The sequence below is a fragment of the Morone saxatilis genome, unplaced genomic scaffold (genome assembly GCF_004916995.1).
Source record: "Morone saxatilis isolate NCDOM2014 unplaced genomic scaffold, NCSU_SB_2.0 Contig15, whole genome shotgun sequence".
NCBI classification, from domain to species: domain Eukaryota; kingdom Metazoa; phylum Chordata; class Actinopteri; family Moronidae; genus Morone; species Morone saxatilis.
Genome location: NW_023339707.1, coordinates 17,033,086 through 17,049,791, shown reverse-complemented (window position 1 = coordinate 17,049,791; position 16,706 = coordinate 17,033,086). Strand labels below are relative to the sequence as shown.

Here is a 16,706-nt window from a genome sequence, read left to right as displayed (position 1 = left end):
CACACACACACACACACATAGTCATGTTTTGTTTCATACTCTACATGTGCTTCAGAGTAGTATGTGATTTAGGTACAGACCGACTCCTCAGGAGAAACCTTTTCTTTTTTTCCCCCCATCAGTTCTGTCCTGGTGAGTTTTTAAGTCCAATGCTGCTCTCTGCTGGCCAGGACCGATACAGCATGTTTACTCCTCTAAAAAAAAAAAAAAAAAGTCCAAAGAGACACAAACATGTGAAAAACACTAATTTATTATGATAAATCATCCTACAAAAAAAAAGAAAAATTAAATACTCACAGTGCTCTTGGGAAGGATATCATACTACTCACATAAAATATGTTTTTACTACATCTTTTGGTCTCAATTTCAAAATTTTTCACCTCCTGTTGCGAAGAGAGTCCCACATATTTTCATACATATTGTCTCCAGATGGAATCACAGTCTCGTCATCTCTAATTTGGAGTTCATTGGCTTCAAATTCAAAAGCACAACTGAGCATAAAATCAGTGAAACCAAAGTATTGTTCTCTGCATTCTGTACACTACATTGTATAAAGCGACTGATTAGAAATAAGCCAAAAACACATAAACATTTAGGATTTTGTGGCTTATACCAGCTGGTCAAGATTTAAGGTTGAGCTTTTGTGGCTTTGAAAATCATTCTTGTTTGTTTGAGTGATAGCTTCCCTCAAGTCCCATTTCCTGCAAACAAGCACAGCTCTGCTTCATATCTTTCTTATCATGATAGATAGCTCACAACCCTACAAGATCCCCTTACATGAATTCTCCCTCAGATGTGCGTCTGTCAGCAGAAAGTTGTCTGAGGTTTAGTCTGCTGCACCTTTTTCAACAGCCTCCTCTTTTATAAACACATTTGTCTGCTTTACCTTTGTTTTCATGATCAGAAATGTATCTCTCCATTTTATAATTAACAAACATTTCAAACATTTCAAATGGTTTCTGTGCAAATTTCAACTTGACAAGCAGGCCACCAAGGGGATATGAATGACCCTAAAAAACATATGAAGCTCAAATAAATCACCTTCCAGGAGATTGTTTTACATTTCCCATGCGCACCAGTGGGGCTGACTCGGTGGAGAGGTGGGAGGCCAGGCTGGAGTGACGCATGGGTTCTCAGGCGGTGTGGGAAAGAGACTTGTGGGTATCCATTTAGCAAAGCAGGTCAAAAGTCGGATGTCTGTGAGATTGTCCCCAAAATGTGCTGTCAGTACCAACCTGTAAGGCCCAATTGTAGGACAGATTAAAAGGTAATACTGGCCTTGTATTGAGAAAAAGTTCCACAAATCAATTATTACATTAAAGGACTGGATGGCCATGCAGTGTGAAAGTGATTAGTCATAGTGATGAATAGACAGAAAACTATCATCCAGCAAAGCTTTTTCGCCCATTGCAGCTCACTGTTTTCCACAACTTTGCTGTTTGGTTCTCTCTCACTGCTTTCATTCACCTCAATTGTCTTTTTAATGAAAAATAAGCACCCCATATGTTACCTGCCCTACACCAAATGGTACACTGACAAAGTGTGGTGTAGTGTAGTGACTAGCCAGTTAACACACTGCACAGCATTTAGCAGCAAAACGGCAAGATATTTCTTGGTGAGAAAGAGAAATAATATTTGATTTACATTCATCAGGTGTCCAGAAACACAGCTTCAAATGAATGCTAATGTTGCTAGTTATGTCTGTTGTGGCAGACATGTTTGCAATCTATTGCCTAATTACACATCCAACAGTTTCATAAGGTCATCATGATATTGTGTTTACAGCTTATTCCACTGCTGTCAATACTTCCTACTTTAAAGGACCAGTGTGTAGGATTTAGTGGCAGTTAGCGGTGTAGTGGAGTGAAAGGAGAAACTACGATGGCTGTGAAATGTGTGAAAAAAGCAAACACCCCTACCTAGAGCCAGTGTTTGGTTTGTACCTCCTGGATCACTGTAGAAACACAAGACTAAGAAAGTCATTTTTTTCTGATCTTTGGATTTAAAAAGTGTATTATATTGCACCACTACGCTTCGATGGTGATGGCAAGTATCTTTATTAAAATGCATTAGATCATACATCAATAATAGCTTAATCCTAAGCATGATCCATGATGATGAAGCTACTCAGGTTTTCAGGGCAGCTCACGAGTTATTAAGTGGAGCCTGGTTCCCCTGTAGTTCACACCCTGGTTGTCCTCCCTCTACCATGTTTTTTCTTCTTGTTCTTTATTTCTATCCTGCCTGGCTCTCTGTTATATTGCCCTGGTTTTGCTCTGTCTGTCAAAGCATTTTGTACTGTTTTTAAAGGTTCAGTATAAATAAAGTTATTATTACTATTATAAATAAGATTAGCCACTGCTCATAAATTATTGGCAGCATAAATTAGTCTTCTTACTACAGTACAGTGTTGTTGTTGTACCTCTATAAGCTGTGTGACCACTATCATTTTCTGGTAGTATCTCAGCAGCTGACCTCTGACCTCTAGTAGGGCTGTCTGAGCTTGTGCCTGATGTAGACGCCCACATATCTCCTGTCTCGACTGGGTGGTCGGTGCAGCACCAACACACGAGCCAATCCTGACAGGCCAGATACTGTGGGAATCCTCCCTGTGGTAAAACTCAGTGAGAATGAGAATGATGAGGTGCTAAGCCTTGTTAAGTTTGAGCATTGCAGCAAGAGGTACAGTACGAAAACACAGCACACTGCCAATCCTGCATTGCATAATACACTCAACATGGGCTCCGTCTCCTGCCAATGATCCCCATCTAAGACCTTGAACTGAACTTATGTGTATTGTCCTTCCCCCCTTAGCTTGTTTATGTGAAAATCAATACTAAAGTGGTGCACAAGCAGCAGTAAACTTTGCATGACGAGAGGAGTCATAGTAGAGGGTACACAGAGACGTGTAAAGCCTATCTCCTTTACAGATAAGGACTTGATGGCTGTGGGAAAAAGAGACAAGCTAAACATTATCAACCGCAGCAAAAACTGCAATCACCATTTTAACTTATACTGTTCTTTTTCATTAAATCAGCCATTTTGTAAAACCAGAACATCTAGGGAAAAGGCAAACAACGGATAAAAAAAAAGCTCATCTGACCTTACAGCTCAGAGCATCTTTCCAACCCTCTAAAGCTTCTCACAGCCCCGCAGACAAGGTGTCCGTCCTACCAACGTCAGAAATCTCAGGAGCTCTGCGCCCCTGCTTTCTGTCTTCGATGTATTTTAAGAGGTCAGAGTTCAGACCTCTCACTGGAACCCGTTTATCACAGGAGGGGTTGTGTGACCAAGGCAGAAGGGTAGATGAGGTTGTGGTGGGGGGAGGGAAGCAGAACTTGTTTTCAAGTGGTCACCTCCAGGAAAGCTCCCAGCCAGAGTCAGTGGCCCATGGGTGAGAGCACAGTGAAGAGGACATGGTATAAAAAGAGTCGAGGGAGCAGGCAGAGCAGGGAGTAGAGTCGCAGCTTTCATAAACTCAGATTTAATAAACGTGGAATATATTTACAAAACCAGGAAAACCAACTTTGCATATACAGCCTTCTTTACTGGTCGGTATTTTCTGCTTGTTATCAGAGAAGTCACCATGGCACAACTGATGAATTATTGGATGTGTTTGCTTGCACTAATGTTGACAGTGACCTCGAGCCATGCCTTGAGAAGGTAAGAAACATATTCCTTTGTGTACCTGCCTGCTTTGTTTGAAAAACAAGAATTAAGTATAGCTGTAAGGATTTACTGCATAATTGCATTCACATACGTGCTACAGCAGAGTAGTGACAGCAAACAACAAAACAAACAAGGACAGGAAAACAAATGTGTTTTATTGGTTCATTACAAAAGCTAATGTTTTCAGCATTGACTTAACATGTGTTTTTGTTCCTTTTTCTGGCTAGGCACTGAAAGCAAAGCAGTCTGTGCTCTATTAAAGGCTCATTGTTATACTGGGATGATGACCAGGCATATGTATCAGATATATAGCACGGAAAATGTACTTCACAGACTTCCTTTAGTAATATGGTCCACAGTTCCTATTTGTATTCATTTAGTTTCTGTTGCTTGAAGATTCATTTTCATGTCCTTCTGTTTTGGTTCCAGAATCGGCCTGCGGAAGATGCCATCTATCAGAGAGACACTGAGGGAGATGGGTATTTCTGCAGAGCAGGTGTTGACTGAGCTGGCCCAGAAGAGCACAGATGACACGAACAACGGGACTGTTCCCACACCTCTAACCAACTACTTGGATGTGAGACACTTTTGTGCATTACATATTTAAAGGAACATTTCAAAAGTCATTTTTATGAAAGATATGAGTCCAACAGGTGGTGGGATATCTAGATGTACTGAGTCGAAGGCAACTGAATTGTCTGTTTTAGTCTTGAAGACAAAAACAGACTTGAGTCCTGAAGGTTAAAGCAGTCCCTCATCCAAGATGGCTCATCAGTTCTCTTGGATGAGTGTCATAACGTCTTCAAGAATAAAACAGCAGATCCAGTTTCCTCTGAGTTAGTACTTTAAAATATTCTTTGTGTATGAGTCATACTCTCAATGTCATATTTCATACCCTCAAATTATATTTGTGGCTTACTGCACTAGTAAAAAGTTTTCAAAGAAATATTCAAACAACATCAAAACGATAAGATTTGGCTGCTTTTGGAATGTCAGAAATTGTATCATAAATTTATATTTTTACTGTTTATTCCCTATAGACTCAGTACTATGGGGAAATCAGCATCGGCTCTCCGGCCCAGATGTTCAACGTAGTGTTTGACACAGGCTCAGCAAATCTGTGGGTGCCCTCACAAAGCTGCTCACCTTTCTCCACTGCCTGTTGTAAGTGTCTGCACATACTAAAATGTCATAAAAATGCCTTAAATGACAATGTGACCAAGAGACGCTCATTGTGATGAATCTACAGTGAATTATCACCCAAATCAATTTTATGACTCAAATGCATTTTGAACTTTTAGTTACTCACAACAGGTACGATGCCTCCAAATCCCAGACTCACGTTGAGAATGGAACCGGATTTTCCATCCAGTATGCCTCTGGAAATGTTAGGGGATTTCTGAGCGAGGATGTGGTTGTGGTGAGTTCAAAATCAACACCCATTCAACGCCTTTCTCCTAACATTTCCAACCTCTGACCTTCAACTTAATTTTTTTTTCTTGCAGGTTGGTGGCATTCCTGTGGTGCAAGTGTTTGCAGAGGCTACCGCTCTGTCTGCCATGCCCTTTATTTTTGCTAAATTTGATGGAGTCCTGGGGATGGGTTATCCAAACGTGGCCATCGATGGCATCACTCCGGTGTTTGATCGCATCATGTCTCAGCATGTCCTCAGAGAAGAGGTGTTCTCTGTCTACTACAGCAGGTAGGATGAACTGAGTCAACTGACCTCTTGCTTCTTTGTCATTTTAAATGAAAATACCTCCATAATTACATAATTGGAAGATTTGTTTTTAATGTAGCCTATGAAAAAAAATCTAATATTGTCTTGTCTGAACATTTGTTATTTTTGGATCTTACTCATAGAGCTGAAGAAAAAATACCATTAGTGAGGGAAAACAAAAAAAAGTGTGTAAAACAAGAGGGTGTTTTGAGAAAATAGGGGAAAATATATATTTTCTCATACTTCTTTCTATACTTCTCTTTTTATTATGTTCAATTATGCTCAGAAGAAACCAGCTGAAAAAATAAAATGATGTTTTCCTTTCTCTGGGAAGCATCATAAGAATGAGAGTTCATAGAATTAAACTTCAGCAGAAAGTGCATGTAACCGTTCAACAAAAATCCCTATAATCACAGCTCCAGCTGTGACAGTCAAAAGTGAGACTGAAGGGTGATTTATATTTTTTTGTTTTCAGGGACCCAAAACACTCCCCAGGTGGAGAGCTGGTCCTCGGCGGCACTGACCCAAACTACTACACTGGAAACTTTAATTATATGGACACCAGAGAGACGGGCAAGTGGGAAGTTACCATGAAAGGGTAAGATCTTTGTAGTACTGTACTTAACAATTATTGTGCCTACAATGAGAAAAACACTGAAAACAAAACCATATTAAAATGTTTTTTTTACTACACTTTGTATTGCATTTGTAGATTTGACCAAAAGTTAGCATTAGATAATCTCATTTATATATTGAAACCTAACATTCCAGAAAACTTGTAATACAAATTAATAATATAAGTAATAATTTAAGTAATCACCAGGGGAAGTTTCATGGTGATATCTTTTAGTTAAAAGTGTACATTTGAGGTACTTATTACTCCACAATCGGACAGCTTCAGTTACTAGTTACTTCACAAAGTAAAGGACTTTGAAATTAAACTACCTAACAGTTTCAGCTGAAATTATTGGTCGATTAATAAATTAGATGGAAAATGAATCGGCAACTATTTTGGTAATCATCAATCAAAACATTTCATGGTTCTAGCTTCACAATTGTGAGGATTTTCTGCTTTTCCTTTAAATATTTTAATTTATTTTTAATACATTTGGAGGTTTGGACTGTTAGAGCATTGTAAAAGTGTCACTTTGTACACTTTGTTAATTGTGACAGCATTTCTCACAATCTTCAGAAATTTTACAAACCAAACAATCAATCGATCAACTGAGAAAATAATCAGCAGATGAATGCATATAAAAATAATAGTTACAGTCCTATACATAATAGTTCAAAATGGGCTCCACCTGAACCAACTACTGCAGTAAAATCCTGCTTTTACATGAATGCATGAGTAATAACAATTTAACGATATATTTAATAACAATAGTAATATAACAATCCATTTTTTCATATTTTTTCTGCATTAAGTGTTTTACCTTTAATGCTTTAAGTACATTTCCCTGATTATACTGACATACTTTTATATGACATTTTACATTACATTTTCAATGCTTTTACTTGTAACTTGTACTTGTATTTTTACTTAACTTACAAAGTGTGTGTGTTATACTGTATTTCCTATCACTCTCATTCTTACAGTGTTTCTGTGGGGATGGAGAAGATGTTTTGCACTGAGGGCTGCACTGCTGTCATCGACACAGGCTCCTCCTACATCACAGGTCCAGCCTCCTCTGTGTCCATGCTGATGAAAACCATCGGAGCACAGCTGGATGAAAGTGGAGTAAGTTTTAACACACGCAACATGGTTTTCCACAATGAACATTTGTCTGGAAAAAAGTCATGACAGTCATCACCATTCTCTCTGCGTGTTCTTCATCAGTACAAAGTCAACTGTGACACTGTTAAGACATTGCCAAGCGTCACTTTCCACCTGGGTGGCCACGAGTACTCCCTCACTCAGGAGGATTATATCTTATGGGTAAGCAGGATTATGAATGCATACAGTGGTGATATAACCACCATTTTAAGTACAATTTCAGGGTGCTTGCACTTTATACCTCTATTCCACACTATTTCAGATTGAAAATATTACTGGTTACTTTGATTTTACAATCAAACCATGGGAACCATGGGGCGTATAAAATATTATGCATTATTATTTAGGGCTGCAACTAACAATTATTTTTATTATCTCTTCATCAAGAAAATGATGCTGTTTGTCCATAAAAAGTCAGAAAATTGTGAAATATTTTGATCACTATTTCCCAAAGCCCAATGTCCTCAAATGTCTTGTTTTGTCCACAACCCAAAAATATTTAGTTTACTATTGCTGAGGACTAAAGAAACCAGAAAATACTATATTAACATTTGAAATTGGAGAATTTTGTACTTTTTTTCCCGTAAAAATTATTAAACCAATTGTTGCAGCACTGTTATTATAGATTACGACCCTGCACACACACAGATGTTTTCAGTAATGAACACTAGACTGCAACGGGCTTCTGGGATTAATATGGGCTCATAAAATATAATAATATAATATAACAAAAACAAAAAACATAGTCCTGAAAAATGTCTTTCTTTTCTATTCTTTTTGGTTGTGTTATACAAGTTAATATCTTGTGCACATAAGAAATCTTTAAGCACATTAGGCCTCCATAAGGGGACATTAATGCATAGCAAATACTTTTACTTTTGATACTTAAGTACATTTTGCTGATAGAATTTCTGTGCTTTTACTCAAGTAGAATTTTGACTGTAGGTTTTTACATGTATCTAAGTGCCTCTTCCACCACTGTGTGATACTGTTATAGTGGCTTATTATGATAAAACCAACTTTTCTTTGTGGCTCCAGCAATCACAGATTGAAGGGGATGTCTGCACTGTCACCTTCAGGGGCTTGGATGTGCCGCCCCCTACAGGTCCCATCTGGATTTTGGGAGCCAACTTCATTGCCCGCTACTACACAGAGTTTGACCGTCGCAATAATCGGATAGGATTCGCTACAGCAGTCTGACAAGAAGTTAAACATCCGCCATGTTGCTCTGTTTTATTTTTCTCTATCTTTGCTGCTATCTCTTATTTGTCCAGTTCTCCCTTAAAGGTCCAGTGTGTAACGTTTAGAAAAATCTTTTGGCAAAAATAGAAATAATATTTTCATTAGTGTAAAATCCCCTGAAAATCTAAATTGTTATGTTTTCACTACCTTAGAAAGACCTTTTTTTATCCCGAGGGGGGGAAAAGATCCTCTTCCACAGAGGCCCCCATATTGAACCACCATGTTTCTACAGTAGCCCAGAACAGACAAACACTGGTTCTACTGTTTTTTTTTTGTTGTTTTTTGCAATTTTCTCAGCCACCGTAGTTTCTCATACACACTTGGAACAAGGAGATTGAGGTGAGGTGTAGTGATTTCCAACTACACCACTATATGCCACCAAATACTACATACTGGTCCTTTAAGTTTCTTTTTATGATAACTCATGACGACATCTCCTTTATAAAAATGGTGCACGTAAAATAATATCATTCTTCCATTTCTGGCAAGTCCTGCTTTCCTTTTATATAATATTGTGTGCCTGTTGCACTGAACACCTTCTCTCTTTTTTTTAATTTATAAGCATTTACCAGCAAATGTAAAGTTTATGTGTGTGTGACTCTGCTGATTATTATCATACAGCAACAGTGGAAATCCATATTTGTATTGTACTGACATAACAAGAATAAACTTGTTTACTGGGGTTTGAATTCGATTCAACTTCAATAATGACTGCATTGTTTCCTTTCAAGTTTATCGAATGCATTTTGTATCATGTGAAAGTCAAGGCTTAAGTTGAAAACAGATTGCTGTAGCAGATTTAATCAGCCACACCAGAGCAGTCACATAAATATTTGTCATTGTTTACTAATGTCTGTGTATGACATTTCTATTTTTAGGTAAAAAGGTAAAACAATCAGATACACATTTGTCTCATGTGTGGCAGTTATGTGTGCTGCTCCCACTGAAAGTTGGCTCTGTACAGTAGGGCTTTTACTGCTGTAGATGTTAAAATTTGAGCCAATTTGAACTACTTTATACACAGTTGGGTAGTTTAATCTACAGCAATGCATTATATTTGATAAGATCATCATATCTTTGTAGCGTGGCTGTCCTGTGAGAACCACATATCTCTTAAAAGCTTTCACGAGCTCAGAAAAACAGCCTTTGTAACAATGCATTTTCCAGCTAATTCCAGCTAATCCAAGGTTTAAAATAGTTTATTTTTCTTAAATCGGTTAATTTTCTCTAGCCATAAACAATCCACATCCTTCAGTTTATAGCAAATCAACACATTTGAAGATACATGATTTTCACTGGACAGGAAGGGTATGAAAAACTCTATATAAGCTGTCAGAAAATGGAGTAAAAAGTATAAAATTTGCCGCTATGATAGTGGAGTAGAAGTATAAAGTTGCATAAATGGGAAATACTCAAGTTAAGTACAAGTATCTCAAAGTATAGTACTTGGTTACATTACATCATTGTTTATATTATTTTATTAACAACCAAAAAATACAGTTAGAAATTCTGTTTTCTCAATTCAGAGCTGGTTCTGACCTCCCTGGAGCCCTAAGCAAAATTCAACAAGAGGCTCTCCTGCATGACCCTTGATCCATGTAAACCATTTATCATTGCCACACAGTGACACTTGACACACCACCAGTGCTCCCACTGCAATCCTCTCTCCTTAATTTTCTCTCTCTGTCAGTTTAAAAGTAAGCAGACCCATAAAAAAAAGAATGTGGTAATAAACAATATTTATTGAACAGAATATTTTCTATAGAATCTTAAGATAAGTGAAGATTCACATGAACATAAATATAAAATATAATATAGAAAATAATATAATATAGTGTAGTCTAATTTAATTTAATATAATATAATATAAAATGATATTGACTGAGAGACAAGATAATCATTGTTTAAAATTATGTGTGCCTGCAAGGAGAGCCATCACGCCCATATTGTCCTCATAGAGGTTGCTGCAGCATGTTCACACGTGACACGGTTATCTTTTCCGAGCGGCAGTTTATACACACCGTTGCCATTTATCTACCATTTCTATGTATTTAACATAATAAATAGTTGTATTTCACTCACACTTTTGTCAAGCATAATGTCACAAAGCACAACCCTGGAAAGGCAGCAAGCGAGCAAGACACAGACAAACTGGAGAGATTAGAAATTAGAGATATTTTCAAATTTCTGTGCTGCTTGTGATCCTTGACGCTGAGAGAAAACAGAGTTATTTATAGTTGTTTTTAAAAAACAGTTAATTTTGTCACCCAGGAAAGCATGGGTTAGAGTTGAAATCCTGTTTTTACTAAGTAAAGCTGCTCACAAAAAGCCCGGAAATACAAAACTCTTTTGGAGTAAACATGCCTCTTCAGGGTGATTTTAAAACTGACTCTACAAAGTTGTTTCTGCTTACTTAGCAGGCAAAAGAGATAAAGATAGCAAAACAATAAAAGCACACATATTTATCAGACACTCTTGTCAGATTGTAGTCTCGTTTTCTCTGAATTGCTCGGGAAAGTCCTCTCATGCGACACAGATGTGACAGTGAGGGTGCCATGCTTCCTTGCTCTCACATCCATGAATTGTCTGGTTTGGATTTTATCTGTTGACAGTAGACAGTGAGGTGAGGGTGGATATCTCTGTACTGGAATTGAATCAACAGTATATTCAAACCATTGCAAAAATGTCTGTCTCAGTATGAGTCAACAGAACTATTCAGGCTGGAAACCAGCCCAAACAGCCACTCAGACACATTCCAATAAAAACAGACGTACACGTTTCATAGCCAAGAAATATTTTCGAATCTTTCGATAATCACCTTGTATTCAACTTTTGTCCTATTCCAAAATTTAAAATTAATGGAAGACAAAGTGCTGGCTGTCTTTCTCCTCTTCTATTGTTATACAAGGCTGAAAAATAATGAAGTCATATAGTACAAATTACATAATACATAAATGAATAGTTTATACATTTGTACATTTTCTTGGCTTATTTGGTTGTTCACTTTATCACCAAGAGAAATATGGACAGTTATACACATGCATTTGTTATGATTACATAACTTATGATCATAAATTAGCAACTTGACAACTTTGCTAACACAGCCTAACATTAAGCAAGTGCAACAACACAAGACATCAGTCAGCTAACATAAATTATTAGTCCAACAGAAACAAGGCCAGCTTGCCATCTGTCTGCAGCATTTTATATCACAGCCTTTTGTGTCCGGTCCGTTCTTGGCTTCCTCCATCAGCATCCTCTTAGGTCTCTTCGCCTTTGTTATTAGCTATGTCCACAGAAGCTGCTGAGCCCAGTTACATTGCCTGTTTGCCCGGCTCCGGTTCTGGAATGATGTTGGCGCTGCCCTCAGTCAGCATTCCTCCCCACTGTCCCAGGCCTGAAACTCCCAATGGTCCAAAGCTCCTCTGCTACCAGCGTATACACCAACACTCCCCCAGTGCTCTGAGCACCCAGTCTAGCCAATAGCAGCTGCATTTAACAGTGACTTTACTGTCCATCAGGAAACTCTGTAAATCACTGAGAGCTGAGGAGGACATCAGAGGGAAAACCAGAAAACGTTTTGTCCATAAAATACAATTCAGTTTTACCAAAATCTGGTGATATAGTTGAGTAGTTTGAATGACCATGTGTCCCACTTTGCGTGGGACTGCACAGCATTTTTGTGCCTGGTCCCACACTGAAACAATGTCTCACATGTTTATTGGCTATATTTTTCGAAAGTCAAACCACTGCAGGACAAACATTTCTGTTTTTTATCCAGGGGCTGTGAAGGAAGCAGGAAAAACTATCACCATGCGGCTGTGGTCTATGTCAATCATCATGTCAATCGCACACATGGGTCAAGTGTAGGTTGTCACCATCTTTGCTATGCTACACCCATGTAGGAAAATTGTCTCACCCCGTTAGTCACCAGGTATGCAGATTTCGGTGAAACATGATGAAAAGTACCACAAAGATAAGGAAATACAGCAAGCTACAACAGCTACAACAAAGCTAACATGTTCCACATTGTTTCACACAAACATCTTTGTCCCACATTTGGTTTGTTGGGATCTGGTCATCATAGACATAGTGCTGTAAGGCGTTATGCACATCCCGACCCTCAGCCCAAAGTTACACAGTGCAAGAACAAGCGCACGGGGCATGAGAGTGGGAGTGGGAATCACAGAGGCACCATTTACTTTAATACAAGTCAGTGTAGCATCTGGATATTAAGGTAGAAAAGTTGCATAGTGGAGCTTTAAATAAAACAACAAATCCAGTTTCATAAGGTCACAGAAGTCGTGCCAGAAGGTATTAAGTTTTGTACTTGACCAGGTGCAATGCAAAAATTTGACCTCTTGTACACTACATCTAAAAAACCCATTTTATACCTCAGGTTTGTATTTATGAAACCTCTGTGGAGTGAAATAGAGTTGATGAAGAAAGTTAAATTAATCTACAACTAGCATTTGGCTTTTTTGGCACAATTCTTACCAAAGCTCTGCATCAAGTTGGACAACCCACTCTCTCTATATTTATGTAACCCTGGCTTTAAGGCTCTATCCATCAACAGGAAATACATTTTGGGAACCAACCCAAGTACATTTCCCGCAACTTTTCTACATCACTCAGCACAAATTAAGCATCTTAGGTCCCTGAGTGGTTTTAAGAAAAGACATTAGTTGTACATAACAAAATAAGATTTTGCTGGACAAGTCATACTTCCTTTTTGTTCAAGAGACATCAGGGACCTTTATCAAAGCGGTCCTCCAGATACTAAATCCCTTTCTGAGATTTCCAGAATCTTGTTATACAAAGTATGTTCATTCTGTCTCAAAGGCGTTTTGGTTTAAAGACTGACCTGTGAAAATGCAAGATTATTGTGGACCATATACTATATTTTGATTATATGTATCAAAAGGGGTTATTAGTCCTATAACCCCTACAGTTTTATTTTGGAAATTTTTTTATATGGAACAAAAAACATTATGGTTGAAAACACATAAAAGCAAAAGCACAAGTTGCAATGGTAGGAATAGTAAAACAGTTCATGTGAAACAGATGGACGCTGACTGCTAAATAAAAATGTTCCTTTAAACACGAGCAGCAATATTCTGCTCCCATGATTTGGCTTGATCGAGTGTGGGTGGTGCACAGAGTTACACAAGACAGACCTTGAGAATTTCTTATATGCTGTAAAACAAGGCACATAAAAAGCTGGGCAAAGACACCTGCTTTATTCCAATGACTCCTCTTGATGTCTTGATCATTCCCTGAATTTAAACATCACTCCATCTGATGTTATTCTGAATATTTCTCACTGTGAATGAAGCCAAACTAGCAATGTGTTAGCCTGTCTCTCAATACTTCCTGACTTCCCTACACTGTCAGCGGCACTCAACCACACTGAAGACATGCTTTAAGGTTAAATCATTTCCTAAAACCCCTGGGCACTATAGTGTTTAGCAAATGTTACTCAAACTTGTGTGTCATATGAACTCATATAAAATTAAACACACCCTTAATTCAATATAATCAGTGGTTTAGCAGCAACAGCCTTAGTTGTTCTGGTGCAATCAGTGGCATTTGGTGCAGTGATCCTAAACAATTTATTTTTATTAAATATGATGTTAGTAATGGACATATAATACTGCACTTTCATGTAGTACTTGAATGTTGAAGTGGCACTCCTATGAGAATACCAGCAGTGGTCCCACGCCAATTTGAGTTTGAGACGGCTAATTTATTGGTTAATGTTATTTGTGACAAAGTGGGTGATCAAAGCCATATTGCTTACTTTATCCATGATTGTAAATTGTTCCATCCTTGATCTGTCATTGTTGCTAAAACATGAGATAAAACAGGAACAGCTGATGGAAGGTTTGCAATCCCTCGCCACTTCCGAGCCAGTACACATCATTATCTACGACCGGCTGGAGGCTGATCCATCGCAGCCGACCAGTGAGGGACAGCATTCTGACAGATGTTTCTGGGGTAGGTCTTTGAGCTGTAGTACTACACGAAGAGGATGGAAACCAGTTCTCTGTGTAATACATCAGGCGATACAAGGAAAGGTTGACCACAATTAAATGGCCTTTAGACACCATGAAACATTACCTCATTGGTAAAGCGTTTGTTCTTATGAGTGACCATCATGCATTGCAGTGGATTTACAAAATGAATGACACGAAAGCATGCTTTACCAGATGGTACTTAAGACCAGGACACAATAATGTCACAGTCCAAATTGACTCCCGCTGATGGAATGGTTTATTTAATTTATTGTGTAGCTGTGTGCACCTGATGTCAAGTTAATATAATTTACGTACTACAGTTTCAGTTTTGTTTTGTTTTTGTAAATGAAACATTTTAAATTCGTTTCCATACCACGTTTTTCGTGTCTGTCTCCTCTTATCATCCCAGCCACTCTGGTCAGGCTTCCCACATTATCAGTCTTAAGCTTGATGTTTATCTAACATTACTGAGCAAGGTCACCTACATTATGGTTTCTTTATACAAGTGGCACTTTGTTTTAGCCTTATCCTCATGTTCCTGCTACAGTTGTCCCTGTATATAGTGTGATATCCCAGTGTAAAAATACAATTACAAGTAAAAGCTCTGTATTCAAATCTTTACTCAAGCAGAAGGACCTAAATATTATCACTAAAATGTAACTTTCAGAAAACAATTATTAATAGTGACACAAATGGCCATTAAGTGAACTGAAGGCAGCGTCCTGCTGCTCGTACTCCGTACACAGTCCGTAAGCATGAGCGAGCATCATCCGGCTAAAAGTGACATACAGGAAGGATGAAGCTAACTGATATTATTTTGCTATGTTAGCTAGCTAGCAATTTGTCTGTGTAAGCAGTAGCCATCTAAAACCACAATATATTGCACAAGCTTTGCAGTCATGTTAGCTTTGACTTTGGAATTTGTGTTGGACTCCATTTCGTTGGGTCCAGGTCGTTTGTAGACATGAGTGGACAAAGTTTGCTATTGCACACTATTGAAACTGTAGCAAAGCAGAGAGAAAAGGCACAATGTACAAAAACGTCACCTCCTTTGGATTTATGCAGAAAATCCAATCTGCATCCCTACGTAGAAACCCAAAACTCCACAGGCAACCGAGAAAGTTGGGGAAGGTCTAATTTTTTAAGTTATATTACAACCCATTCAGTCATTGGCAATAAAATTATTCATAAATAAAAATAAATCTACACACATAAAATGACACGCACTCATGGCCCCTTCCATTGTTTTGCATATTAGATTATTAGATTAACAAATAATTACATAATTATAGATAAATTGTTGCCATTGGAGGTGAAGCTGATTTTATTTTTTAATGTTTCTTTCTGTTGATGTTTATGTTTTTGGTGTTTCTTTTCTATAGTAGCTACAGCTGTCAGATAAATGTAGTGGAGTCAAAAGTGTACAAAAGTAGCACAAATGGAAACACTTAAGCAAAGCACAAGTCCCTTTAAAATTGGACTAACTGTAGTACTTGAGTAAATGTACTTAGTTATTTTACACCACTGACTCAATTCGCAACAATGAAAACGGTTCATTTCACAGTAGGACAGCAGTAAATGACTCAGATACATGTGTTTACGATGTAAACTAGGAATGTGTTCATAATGCAAAGTGCAGAAATTCACTTCCTCTGTTAATAGATCCCAGGCCAAATAGTTTTTTTCTCTGTTGGAGTCTGTTGATCTGTTATGAGAAGAATTCCCCATCAAAAGTTACTCATAAAGGCATTTATGTGTGGGTCTCTCTCCAGGGTCAGGTCAGGTTTCACAAATAGTAGCACACACCCACTGTCCCAACAAACCAGATTTTCTTTCAGGATTCCTCGAGCATGTGCTGCTTTCGATAACCTCTGCAGACCCCTACAGTGATCGCCAGATCTTCTCTGTGATCATCGAGTACATCTCATTTTTCTTGCTCAGTGGGTCCATTTATTCTCTTGAGGAAAACTCAAGAATTGTTATTCTGCGAGTTCCTAGTGTTTTAAAGGCATGTTGATTTCAAGGGATAGAGTTTCAAGAACAATAACAGATGTCAGAACCCACTTCAATCTCCCACAAGTTTTTTTTTGTGCAATTTTTCAATTTTTAATAATTCCCTTGCCAAACATGTTGATCAAAAATAAATATTCCAGTCAATCTACAACCCAAAAACCAATTTGTCAGAACACAACTGCAGAGGCGATGTGTCTTGTCAAAGAGAAGAGAGGTGGGAGGTCTTTAAAAGGGCCGTCTGTCAGCTGAAGCAGCTAGTCTCAGTTTG

The 16,706-nt window shown here is 38.1% G+C and overlaps 1 protein-coding gene across 1 annotated transcript; it reads left to right on the top strand.

Moving 5' to 3' along the window:
• The first annotated feature begins 3,384 nt into the window (after positions 1-3,384).
• On the top strand, positions 3,385-8,519 carry ren (renin). The gene is made up of 9 exons (XM_035656872.1): positions 3,385-3,663; positions 4,099-4,246; positions 4,710-4,833; positions 4,971-5,089; positions 5,175-5,371; positions 5,865-5,987; positions 6,989-7,130; positions 7,230-7,328; positions 8,205-8,519. Exons 1-9 carry the CDS (start codon positions 3,587-3,589, stop codon positions 8,364-8,366), a joined length of 1,191 nt encoding a protein of 396 aa, XP_035512765.1. The 5' UTR covers positions 3,385-3,586; the 3' UTR covers positions 8,367-8,519.
• The last annotated feature ends 8,187 nt before the right edge of the window (positions 8,520-16,706 follow it).